This window comes from Psammomys obesus, unplaced genomic scaffold, assembly GCF_907164565.1.
Source record: "Psammomys obesus unplaced genomic scaffold, mPsaObe1.curated_primary_1811, whole genome shotgun sequence".
In the NCBI taxonomy this organism is placed as follows: domain Eukaryota; kingdom Metazoa; phylum Chordata; class Mammalia; order Rodentia; family Muridae; genus Psammomys; species Psammomys obesus.
The window spans coordinates 2848443-2861195 of NW_026596085.1; the positions used below are offsets into that span (position 1 = coordinate 2848443).

General features: G+C 50.9%; 1 protein-coding gene across 3 annotated transcripts; it reads left to right on the forward strand.

Annotated features, from left to right (window-relative positions):
• The first annotated feature begins 78 nt into the window (after positions 1-78).
• On the forward strand, positions 79-9659 carry Znf641 (zinc finger protein 641). 3 transcript variants are annotated; one of them, XM_055627126.1, is made up of 7 exons: positions 79-213; positions 646-750; positions 2557-2765; positions 3425-3516; positions 4721-4850; positions 5408-5521; positions 6250-9659. In XM_055627126.1, exons 3-7 carry the CDS (start codon positions 2582-2584, stop codon positions 7005-7007), a joined length of 1278 nt encoding a protein of 425 aa, XP_055483101.1. In that variant the 5' UTR covers positions 79-213; positions 646-750; positions 2557-2581; the 3' UTR covers positions 7008-9659. The 3 variants fall into 3 exon arrangements, with proteins under 3 accessions (XP_055483101.1, XP_055483100.1, XP_055483102.1); XM_055627125.1 differs by lacking the exon at positions 646-750 and having other exon boundaries at positions 151-213; XM_055627127.1 differs by lacking the exons at positions 79-213; positions 646-750 and adding an exon at positions 4349-4406 and having other exon boundaries at positions 2655-2765.
• Positions 9660-12753: the final 3094 nt, after the last annotated feature.

The following is a 12753-nucleotide window of genomic DNA, read 5'->3' on the forward strand; positions in this document are numbered from 1 at the left end:
GGAGCAGCGGGGCCCGCGGCGGCCGGAGCGAGGGTCCGGGGGTCCCCTCCGCCCGCGCCGCCCCCGCCCGCGCCCGCGCCGCGGAGCCCCGGAAGCGGCGGGATTTCCTGTGCCCGCCCCGCGCCGGCCGCTGTCGCTGTCGCTGTCGCTGGCTGTGCGGGCCGCGGGCTCCGCCGCACCGGGCGGGAGGCAGCGCCGAGGGGCCCAGCCGGGGTGAGTGGGGCCGGGGTGCGGGCGGGCCACGGGGAGGGCGCCGGCCTGGCCGTGGGGACGGTGGCCGCCGCTGTCACTCGCGCGGGCGTCCACGCTGCACCCTCTCTGTCACTTGCTGGGCCCCCCCGCTGGCAGGGACCTGCTTTCTGGCCCCGCTCTGCCCGCTCGGGTCCTGCCACGCTCCGAGTCGAGTCTTCTGAAATCCAACCCTCCCCGGAAAGAAGAAACCTCACTCGGCTTCGAGCTCGGGAGGGGGGGCGAGGTGCCACACCCGCAGTGGCGGGGGCCACTGGGGCGATTCTCGTCCCCGTGCCCTTGGGCCACTCTTCGGTTCCACGGCCCTGTCTCTGTCCTCTAGAACTCGCTGGGAAAAAAGAAAAAGAAAAAGAAAAAAAAAAAAAAAAAAAACCTGCCACTAACTTCTTTCTGCAGGTGCCCTGCCTCCCAGACACATAAGCAAACAACAGAATTGAAAGCCCAGGAACCCAGGCGCCCTTACGGAAGGGGTCATCCGAACCAGGGAGAGAGAGAAAACAGGTTAGGGCTGAAAGCCAGGTGCCCCTGGCGCGAACACCCTAGGAAATGCAGACAGGTGACAATTATCCACACCGCCCTTTGCCTGGGTTTCGCTAGAGTCGCCACAGGTTTTCCGTCGTCGCCCACCTGGCCCAGTGGAGGACTCTTCTGTCGAAGGTGGTGATGGGGAAAAGGTTAGAGACAGGTGTCCTGGTACTAAGCCCGAGAGGACACCTTCTGGAGGGCTTGCCCGGGCAGCCAGGGAACACGGAAGACTTAAGGTGAAGGAGGTTGGTGCCCCCTGCGTGCGTTTAAAGGTGGTAACACAGGGCCTGAAGTTCAGAAGAGAGCCAGAATGGAAGTTTCCTCTTATTACTGTCTTACTCTCTTGTCCTTTTTCAAGAGAGGTCTCTGAAAGGGAACCCAACCCACCTAAACTGGGACTCGGTCCAGGATGTGCCCAGGAGGCCCAAACCAGCTTTGGGCTTCAAAGATGCAAGAAGGATTTGTTCTTTCTGTACATTGTGTTTAGAAATCTTTTGTCAAAGACAAATAGACAAGAAAATAAATAGCCCGAGGTTTGCCATACCCTTTCCTAGCCTCCTGCGGTCTTATAGATGGCAGTGAATGATCACAGGAGCCAAAACAGCCTTGGACATTCTCATTTGTTCCAGGGAGGTTTTTAGTGGCTCTGTCTACTTGAGTTTTGAATAAGGATCACAAAAATAGATTGCCAAGCAGGAGGTTGTCCTGCAGTCATTCTCAAATGGGGTCTGTGTTGCTCTAAAAATGTCCATAAAAGAGTACAAACTTGGTCACAGGGTCTGTGGGGTTGTTATGGATTCTTAAAAACAAAACAAAACGAAACAAAAGCCTAAGCCGAATCTCTTTCTTGTGATTAAAACTCATTTATTCTGCTTGATACATAGACATGTTTACAGGTGGCGAGGCTGGCCAGCCTTCTTGACACCTGGACACCATGTCTGTTGGTTTTAGTTTCTTATCCCTTTCTTGACTTGAATCTCTTCCCGTGAACTCACACTGGCCTCACCATACCCTTCTTGAGGTTGGACATTTTCTTTATAATGCACCGTGACTGGAGCCTGCCAAACAGCTGTGTTTTGGCACTTCAGAACTCAGGGCTGCTGACTCCCCCACACCTCGTGTTAACAACGTTTCCCTCTTGTCCAAGCTCTGCTCTTTCCCACTGTTTCCATTTAACCTTCAGCGCCTCACTTGAGCTGCAGTTTCACTTCCCTGTCAGGGCTGCGTCTGGGTAGGCCTACCTCAGCTTTATAGCCCTCCCGGTTCCTGGCCTTTCTGCTGTGTTTCTGCCAGTTCTTCTTTTCTACCTAAGAGTGACAGATCGTATGTCCCTTCCCGAGGCTTTTCCTAAGGGGGACGCTACCTGAAGGGAGACCAGGTGCCCATGACCGGTCACACAGTTCACGGGAATAGAATTTGTGGCGTAGAATCCTACGTATGATCTCATCCATCTTTGTTGAGTGTGTTCTTTCCTGCATTTTCACAAATTCGCTCCACCTTAAGTGACAGAAATGCAACAGATAACCCCTGGGTTTTCAGGATCATTCATAGTTCATTTTAAGGTTCTCGCAGTCCTTGGGGGCATTCCGTTTATAGCAGGAGGTTTCCATAATAACCCTGACTTGAGTGTGTGGCCCCTGCCAGTTCCTCAGTTCCTCCAGAAAACTTGCTTTGCAAGTTCATCTTCCGTCTGGCTCCTCTTCCTGTGTGACCTGAGCCTTGGGAACAGTTCTCTGAAGTCGCCTTCTGTTTATGGGTATAGCTGATCCTGACTTGTTACAGGCCACAGCTCGTGCTTGCTGCAGAAATGCTTTCTGAACAGACAGTAGCCCTGGGAGCAGGATGGGAGTCGATGAATGCACAGCCCGATGGAGCACAGCCCCAGCCAGAAAGAGGAAACCAGGAAGAGGGCCCCTGGAGAGCAGCACCAGGGCCACTGGACCCCCTTTGCTGTGACCTTCAGGAGGAGCCACTGTCCCTTCAGGAGAAGGGTGAGAGCACACAGCACTCGGGGGGAAGCTCTGGAAGTCTCCTGGTCTCTGATCAAAAAGTGGCGATAAGAATTCCCAACCTGGCTGGGTGTTTGCCCACACTTGCAATCCCATTCCTCAGAGGCTAAGGAGAGAACTGCCATGAGTTCCAGGCCAGCCTGGAGAATAGCATGGCCCTGTCTCAAACAATAGTAACTTCGAGTTGCCACCAATTAAAGAACATACCGAATACCATGTTTTTGTTTGTTTGTTTTTCCTTTTCTGGGACCTGCTGTCCAGCACGCAGTGAGGTCCTTCGTTTTCCTAACTGTGTAGATGGGCTTTTTCTGATTCTCACATGATCATTCCTCTTACATGCAAGTGCATAATTACTGGTATTGGATGTGGGAGACAGGGGAAGTGCTGGGAGGCTCCTTGCTGTTGGAGGACACAGTCAGTCAATAATACGTACTTTCCTGGATGAGAATCAAGCACCGCCATTCAAACTACAGCTATTCTAGCTGAATGCCACCAAACCCTTGCAGGCCTTTTGAGTAAGGGCCTCTACATCTATATTTGAGTTTTACCAGTGAGCACAGACTGAGAAGATAAATGGGTCCCAGTGCATACTGTGAAAGATGGGTAGTTGGCCTCTAATGGTTCCTCTCTCCCCTCCTCAGCTCAGGCTGCTCCCTGGGTTCCTGCAGTTCCCCAGGAGGGGAACACCGGAGACTGGGAAATGGCAGCTGCTCTTCTGGCAGCAGGATCCCAGGTGAGCTGTGCTCCCCATGTCCTCCCCGGGCTTGGGGTGGTAGCTTTTCTACGGCATTGGCGTCATCCCGTTGGCTTGGTAGTCCCTTGAACACTAAGGGGATTCTCATGACCAAATAGATTCTGTTTCTAAGAGATGTATAACGGATCTGGATGGGTGACTCTGTTATCCGTGGGATGGGGGTGGAGAGTTCAGAATAATTGTTTGGTTGACTCTTCTAGGAAGAAAATCTGAAGTCAGGCATGATGGGGTCTGCCTGTAATCCAGTTACTAGGGAGGTAAAGGTAGGAGTATTGCTTGAGCCCAAGAATTTTGGGCCAGTGTGTGGCACAGTGAGACCAATATGTACGTACATACATAATACACTCACATACATATATACTACGCATACACATGTGTGTGTGTGTGTGAAATCCTGGAAAAGGTAGGAAAAGAGGAGCCAGTGAAAGCTTGGAGGAGCATAGACAGGCTGGTGTAGCTTGTGGAACTTTCAGAGAAGAGATACGAGAGGAGCCGGAAAGAGAATGTAAGTCCGGAGCCCACCTGTGGAAAGATAGCAGGGTTGGCCGTAGGGCCTTTTCCTGATCGCTTACTGGGTGCATTCCTTTCCGTGCCCTTTACATATAGTGCATAACGTAAGACCAACTCAGCCATCCCGTCTTTTCTCAAGAACTCCGGGGCAGCGAGAGATGGAGGCATTTGGGTATTACCGTTCGTAAGTGGCAGAATTGACAGGCGTTTAGCTCCAGGTTTGGGGACTAATCACTGAAGAGCTATCAGCAGCGTATCGGGGAGACAATCGTGTTTTGTTCATATCATGTTGTGTTGACAGACAAGGGAAGGTCAAGTGGAGGAGGCTGTGGTACAGTCTACAGGAAAGAATGAGGCAGGTAAGAGGAGCGCGGGAGACACCCAGTTAGTTCACAGAGGGAGCTGTCGTGCCTCTGACTTCTCAGGTCTCGGTCGGTCGGGAGCCTCCTCTAGTGACAGTACCCTCGCTCGCTCACTCGCTCGCTCCTTGGCCTTGAGTCTTTTCTCTTTTCTCTTCTCCAAAGCTATGGGCTCTGCCTAGCGTGTGACCTGTTGGCAGTTCTTTTCCTGGGTCCTCTCTCATCCTCTTTCCTTGACTGCCTCAGCCCTTCGTAGTGACACCGTGTTTTTCTTCCGAGTGGCTGCCCACAGACAACCCTCTGTCTCGTTTCAGGGCCTGGTAACCATCAAGGACGTGTCACTGTGCTTCTCCCAGGAGGAGTGGCGGAGCCTGGACCCCTCTCAGACAGACTTTTATGGAGAATACGTCATGCAGGAAAACTGTGGGATCGTTGTGTCCCTGAGTAAGCAGCATCTTCCTCAGCTCCTGAGAGGCTTTGCCCCGGGAGGACAGGGCCGCCTGCCTCTGGGTGTTGGACATTGCCTGCCTAGGGGCCTTTCCTTGGCAGGGAATCTGCCTAGGTTTCCACCAGGGAAAGGCTGTTGATGCTAAGCCAATAGAGTTGAAGCGAGGGGTCTCTGTGAATAATGCTAAATTGTGGAGTGAAAACATAAGGGTTGGGAACTTGAGGCTTCTCTCATAGCAGAGAAAGGGACACCTGGGTTAGCACCCTGGGGAGGGGAAGGGTGCTGCAGGTCTGACTCTATAGCAGGTCTAAGGCAAAGTCGAGGCCAGAAAGGACATGGCCTGGGAGGATTTGAACGGAAGTGGGCTGGTTCACTGGGAAAGAGCATGTGGCTTTCTAGGAAAATGAAGAGGACCGTAAAAGGCTGGAGGCTTGGGTTCGGCTTTTTTTGTTCTGGCATCCCAAGGAAGAGTCTAGGAAGCGGCTTCTGTCCATTTTGCAGAGTTGCTGTTGAACTGACCCAGTTTGTGTCTGTTTCTTTTTCTCCTGGGCAGGGTTTCCAATTCCCAAACTGGATATGCTTTCTCAACTAGAGGGGGGAGAAGAACAGTGGGTCCCTGACCCCCAGGACTTAGAAGGGAGGGACATCCTGAAGGTCACATATACAGGTGAGGACCTAGAAAACTCTCTTTGGAGTGTCATCTTTACGTGTCTCTAACTAAAAAGTTTGAAAGCAAGGCTGAGGTGCAGAGGTGCGGGAGGCAGGCTCTGAAGTTAGGCCATGCAGGTTTGAACTGTTCTAAGTTATTACAGTTAAATGTGGCAGCACCTGGGAGGGCACGAAATAAGAGCTGACAGTGTTGGTCAGTGTCCCAGTCACTGTAGATATGTCTTCTAAACATAGCCAGTGATGGTGGCATCCAGCCACTTCCATGTGGAAGCGTGAAGATGATAAAGAAATGGTGAGGGACAGCGGCAAATAAATAGTGTAAATAAACAATGTTGGTAAATAAGTTGTGGCGATAGCATCTCTTATTTAGTGAGTGCTTACCGAGAGTTGATGTGGTTATCTTAAGAAGGATTCTAGTTTTACACACACACACACACACACACACACACACACACACACACACACACACACACACCGGGGAAGTGTTGGGGCAGACAGTTCCTGTTTTACGGAAGAAATGAAGACTTAGAAAGGTAAAGTGTCTCAAATGAAGACTGGGCTCATTTGCCTGTTAAATCCAGGCAAATCTCTGCAGCTCTTGCACTGTCCTGTGCTTTTACACATGTCCTCCACAGGCCCTCTGACATCAGACAACTTCCTCTGGGACTTGGGGGCTGGGATGCCATCTTGGGATCTCTAAGGGTGGCATGTCTTCCCTCCCTGCAGGAGATGGAAGCGAACATGAGGGAGATACTCCTGGCCTTGAGGCAGAGCCTCCCAGAATTGTATCCAGTGTGTCTGAAGACACCGTTGTCTGGAACGCAGGGCAGGGTCAGCCGTGGGAGTGCACGCCCAGGAGCTGCAGAGGACCGCTCCTAAGCCCACCTCGTCTTCAGGAAGACAGCGTCTCACACCTTCTGTGTAGCCCGGAGATGGATTCTCTCTTAAAGCCCCACACGTGCCCTCAGTGTGGGAAGCAGTTTGTGTGGGGCTCCCACCTGGCCAGGCATCAGCAAACGCACACTGGCGAGAGGCCCTACAGCTGCCTCAAGTGTGAGAAAAGCTTTGGGCGGAGACATCACCTCATCAGGCACCAGAAAACCCACCTGCATGACAAGCCAAGCAGGTGCTCCGAGTGTGGCAAGAATTTTCGGTGCAGCGCCCACCTGGCCAGCCACCAGAGAGTGCATGCGGAGGGCAGGTCACCCTGCAAGGGCCAAGAGGCCGGAGAGAGCCTCGGGGCTCAGAATCAGCAGCAAGCCCCGCCCGTGCCAAGGCGCCACGTGTGCACCGAGTGTGGGAAGAGCTTTGGCCGGAGGCACCACCTGGTGAGACACTGGCTCACCCACACCGGGGAGAAACCCTTCCATTGCCCTCGATGTGAGAAGAGCTTCGGCCGCAAGCACCACCTGGACAGGCACCTGCTGACCCACCAGGGACAGAGCGCCGGGAGTGGCTGGGACAGAGGGGCGTCTGTCTTCTGAAATCCGCCTTTGCGGAGCTATAGTCAAATCTGTCAGCTGGTGCTACCAGCAGCCACTGCCATAGCTGCCCCTCCCCTGTGCCCTGATGGCCAGGACATTTGTCACCAGTTCTGCGAGACAACATAAGAAAAAAGAGTTCTTGGGGCAAAATTTTTGGCAGCAGTGCAAAGTGTGGCTATTCGGCTGAACCCGCTCTGAAGGGTACAGTGGAGCCAGCAGTGACGGTTGAGGTCCGTTCTCTTTGGTTGGGGTCTGTGCTGTACCGGTTCCTAAATATTTATGAATCACCCTGTGTGCTGATCATATTCTCTACAGAGAAAGTGAAAGGGGCCATGTTAGTGTATCGAGGGCTCTGAGAACCTCTGCAGCCCATTAGTGTCAATTGAAAGCAAGGGGGCTAGACAGTCTTGTGCGGGTCTGGCTCCTTTGCCCCGTGATTACAGGCCTCTCACCCCTACCTCTGAAAAAAATGTAGTGATCTTTCACTCCTATTCCCCTCATCCTGCATACACACACGCACTCAAACACACATGTATACCACATACAAACACACACACACACACACACACACACACACACACACACACGGACACAGCTGAGATCAGGTTACAAAGCTAGAGGATAGACTTTACACTCCCAAGTAATGCAGGCCCACACGGAAGGAAAAACTATCCCCTTGAACAGAGCAGAGCCGTCTCCTGTCTGTGGTTTTGTGTCTGTGTATATGTGCGCAGGCTCTTTGATGAGATCCTGCTCAGTGCAAACTGTACAGGCTAGGTTTTCTAGGAATTGTGCTCTAGGGATAAGGGTAGTTGGGATGGTACGGGTTTTTGGTTTTGTTTAAAAGCATTCTGAGCGGTAAAGGGAGGCAAGGTGGAAAGGTGTGCCTAGGGTTGTGTACAAAGTCCTTGGTGTTCCCAGGATGTAGACAGTTGTGGGTTTGTGTATCTGGCTCTGGGTCTCTGGGATGACAATTGTTTTTCCCTACAGAGACAGCGTTGTTCGTTGGCCTTGAATGAGGTGACGGTGGTTCGTGCTGCGTGAGGTTCTGTCTTGTCTTGTTTTAAGTGCTGGAATCACAGCGTGGCGAGTCACGCTCATCATTCTTGTTTGACTTTCAAAGCTTCTTCAGAGGGAAGAACCGATGTTGCGCACCTCATCCTGCTAGGAGAAAGAACTTTAGGGGAGAAGGCTGTAGCTTAGCTTGCCGGCTGTGAGGGTAGTGAGCTTTCTGGTGTTCCTCCTGGCTCTGGGAAGGGCCTCACCCAGAAGACTCCAGGCTCTAAGGTTAGCTGCCTGCACCGGGGCTCGTTCAAATATTCTCAGGCCTTTTGGTTCGTGAGTTGATCCATTTTTTGTTTGTTCGTTTGTTTGTGATGGTGTTAATACCAATCTTACAACTTAACCTCTATTTAAGGGAAGTTTGGAATTAGGGAGGAGGAGAACGTAAAAGTGGGTATTTTTCTTTTCAAGGCTCATGCTGATTTTCCCCCTAAGATATTCATTTCTGGAACATAGTTGGAATTATTCAGAGAAGCCAACTAGTTTGCAGCACTAGTTAATGAGGTCCCTGCTCAGGAAAAACTGGGTGAATTAGAGTGCTTGGGCCCTGGGCTCAAGAGGAATTGAAATTTTGCTGACTGGGCCTTTTGGTTATTTGAGCAGCCTCCAACTCACCCCTGCTGCTGAGAATAGCCTTCCTTCTTGAGCTGGGCTGCACTCTCTTGCTTATGTTATGATGAATTAAGCAAAACCAGGCAGCCCTTTGCAAGCAGGCCTTATCCTAGACCCCCACCACCACCAAAAAAAGAGGCTTATTTTAGAATCAGTATTAAGAGAATGAGAAAATTTTCCAACTTTAATAGAAATATTTAAGGGAAGTCAGTTCTGTGCCAAGCCCTCTGTAGCAGAGCATGCTTCAGATTACAGATCCCTTGAGAATCTGATGGAAACCAGAATTGACTTTGCAGAAAAGATCTTTATGTTGACTCATTTTCATACGCATTAAGTGGACTCAGAGCCTGCCTGTGGAAATGATAAACTGAAGCAAAGGGGAAAAGGTGTTCTTCGTCTCCGCCCTTAATTCCAGCGCTCGGGAGGCGGAGGCAGAGGCAGGCAGAGGCAGGCAGAGGCAGATGGATCTGTAAAGTCCTGGATGAGCTGGGGGCAATGTAGTGAAATCCTGTCTAAAATTTATCCTGTTGGATTCTGGGTGCTGTACAGATGCCCGTGTCAAGAACTGCAAGCAAGATCCATTCAATATTTTAAGGACTGAAATGCCAGAAAGCACCACGGGGTGAGGACAGCGCCTGGTCTGCCTCGACGTTGCTTATGCTGTGCTCTGGATTAGGAGCGTGGACACGCTCACAGCTCAGCTCACAAACCTGGCTTCCAGGACTTGTGGGCATCCTCTCCTACCTATCAGATACCTCTTAAAAACTACAGTTAACCTCCAGCCTTTTATCTGCTTTAGTAATTGCAGGGATGGAAAGGGCAGGTGCGATCACAGCACCCAGCTGGAAGGCAGCACCGAGTTTCACGGCTTTTCGCAGAAGGAACAGCCCTTTGGCTCATTTCTGATGTATCATTATCTTTTCTACCTCGGTCCAATACCACCTCCTTTGGACAAATAATAAAACAAGCAACAGCCATCCAACGAGTGACTAGGTCTGATTTTTCCCCCCCACAGGGAATCAGCTTCAGACTTGCACCCCAACTCTTGTGCCTCAAGACCACACGAGGCCCTTACATTTTAAGAATGTTATGTGTAATGAGCGTTTTGCCTGAGTGTATGTATGTATGTACGCCACATACACATCTCATGCCCTCGGGGGTCCCAAGTGGGGTTTCCTGGAACTATTTTTATGAATGTTTTTAACCTAACGTATGTGCTGGTCCTCTGCAAGAGCAACACGTGCTCCCAAAGGCCAAGCCAGCTTTCCAGACCCCGACGCTAACACCTTTAAATACAACATGTCCGTGTCTCCTCTGGGCGAGCTGTAAAATGGGGGAGCCTGTCTGCAGAGGCCTGTTGTGCTTCCCCACTTGTGGGTGTCCTCACTCTCTGGGTATCTCACCCTTTCATTCTCTTGGCGAACCCTTTCACAGCACGCTGCATCCCGAAGGCTATTGTTTTCTCAAGGCTCTTTGCATTTTAAATCACAATGGAAGGCTTTTTCCCCCTTTGCTAGAGATGCTCCGCTTCCAGGGAAGGCACAGAGGCCATAGTTTGGGACAGAGACTCTTCCTTCTCAACACTCCAGCAAGGAGACCACTGTTTCCTGTTTCCACCAATGGGCAGCATGAGCCCTGCCCCTAGAGGTTCCTTCTGTCTCTTCAGGTGATCACACTGAATGCGGCTGGGTGGGGCTGAGCTGGGAAAATTCCCGCTTTCCTTGTGTGCGTACCATGCTGGTTCTCAAACTGTGGTCTTTGGGGCCCAGTGACCATTTTTTTAAACATGCTCTCCAGAACTGAGAACTATCGGCTGGAGGTGCAGATGTCCTCCAAGCCGTGATGCTGGCCCCTGCAAGCTGAGCATCACATTGAGGCGGTCTGTCCTGGTGTCCTGGTTCTCCCCGAGGTTCCTCAACCCCAAAGAACCAGAGTTAGTTGCCAGCTTCTCAACCGTCTTGAGCTCCAGTGATTGACTGGGACTGGAGATTTCAATATCTCATATTTCACACTGAAAAAAAGAAAAAGTAAAACAAACAAACAAAAACCCTGTTTAAGTCCGTGCCTCAGGCTCCACACCCTTTTCTCTTGTCTCCCCACCCTTCCTGCTTCCTTCTCACTTGTGTTGAGTTTTGTTTTGCCTGAGCAATCATCTCACCTCTTCCCAGGGGTATTTATTCTGCCCTGTTGGAGGCTATTCTGATGCTTGTGTTTTGATGCCAATTACTGGCCCTCAAGTGCTGGTTACAGCCTCGATATGCCTAGCCTTGTTGTGTTAACATGCCTAAGACATCATACCTGATTGGTTGATTTAAAGGCCTAAAACCTGGGCGGGGCAGAATGGGGTAGGTGTGGCTAAGGTTCTCTTGACTTTGGGAACAGGAGAATCGTGGGAAGTGGAACATGGAGAAGAACCGTGGAGAAGCATGGGGAAGGAACCGCATGGGATGAGAAGAAGGATTCCGAGGATGGAGAAAACATCAAGATGAAAAATATAAGCAAGTATTTATAAGATTATGGATGGAAGGTAGCCCAGATAAGAAGGGTTAAGGTGGATGGCATGGGATTTGGGCTGGGAGGTTATGAGACAGCTTAGGTTGAAATATCTGCTGAGCCCAAGGTGAACAAGGCAATTATAAAATCTAACAGGTGTCTGTGTTTTATTTGATTGTGATAGTGGTTTAAATAATACCACCACAATAACTATAGGGCAAAAAATAAACAATATATAGCCCAACACCCATTTTATTTACTCCAGCACCGCCCAGTTACTGTCTCAGCAAACCTAGCTTCTCTCTGTTTCTGGCTAATTCCGCTCCGCCGTGATCCCGTCTGTCCCTCAGCCTAGCATCACCTTCAACTCTGGGGTCAACTCATTCTTCCCAACTCATTCTTCCTTCCAACTTCTTGTCTTGACTGCAGCTATTCTGGTACCCTTCCCTCCCTGCTCCTTTTCTCTTTCCTGTCTCTCTCCATCTTCTTCCCTCTACGGCATTCAAAATCTCATCCACAGCGTACACTTCCATCCTGCTGCTTCCCACCTGCTGGACCTAGATCTTCTTCATGCCTTTCTTCCCTTCCAAATGCATTTTCCCACCTTATTAGGGGGTGGGGGAGGGTGGGGAGCAGTTAACTGAGCCTCAGACTGTCTCAGCGCTGGGGAGGGAACGCACAGCTGTGTCACACATGCACACAAGCGGAGAGGCCAGAGGAGGATGGCATCAAGCACCCTGCTTTTAGTTTCCAGCCCCTGACCATCTCTCCAACTCCAATAGACCTTTAGCAAGCTCACAGAAACTAGGTATTTTCGGGAAGCTAAATGGAGTGGCACAGTGGGGTTAGGGCATGGAGAAGGCTGGCTCTGGGGTTGCTTTGAGGCGGTAGGATGGGGTGGGGACAGAGAGGCTGAAGGTTGGCCCACTGGTCTGTTATTTTGACACCAAGCTTCTGGGCCTGCAGACAGAACCACCCTGCTCCACGAGTCTAGTCCAAGGGTGTAGGGACTCCATGCTAAAGGGAGAAGCCTCAGGACCCCTGCTTAGAGGATGGCTAGTACCTCAGAGTCCTATGCAGACTTCCTTCTCACCAGCCAGGCTGAGCACCTCTGGGCTTCTTATGTCTCCTTGTTTTCTCGTGTTCATTCTCACTTCTCCTCAGCCACTTAACAAATACTTTTAACCACTCTGGTCTTTCCTACCACATAGGGGTGGGGATATGGTAGGTGGGGCATGACAAACAAAGTGGTTTGGGAACTGAGAAAAGAGAAAAGATGGCCACTGTGATTCTGGATTATTTGGGGCGCCAGTGTTCGCAGCCGGCTTCAACAAGTTATGAAAATTCTCACGTGGGTTCTGAGCATGTGACCTTCATCCACACAAGAATAACACAAGCAAGCAGACACACCCATGTAGATGCAGGAGGCACACAGAGCACCAAAAAGACAGGGCCAGAAAGGAAAGTATAGTTAAAACGCTAAATATACAGGTCAAAGAGAGGGCATTGAGAGCTGCAGAAGAAAACTCACGACCAGCTGGGAAATCCAACCTCGTGGATGGACTTTCCATTGGTAGAC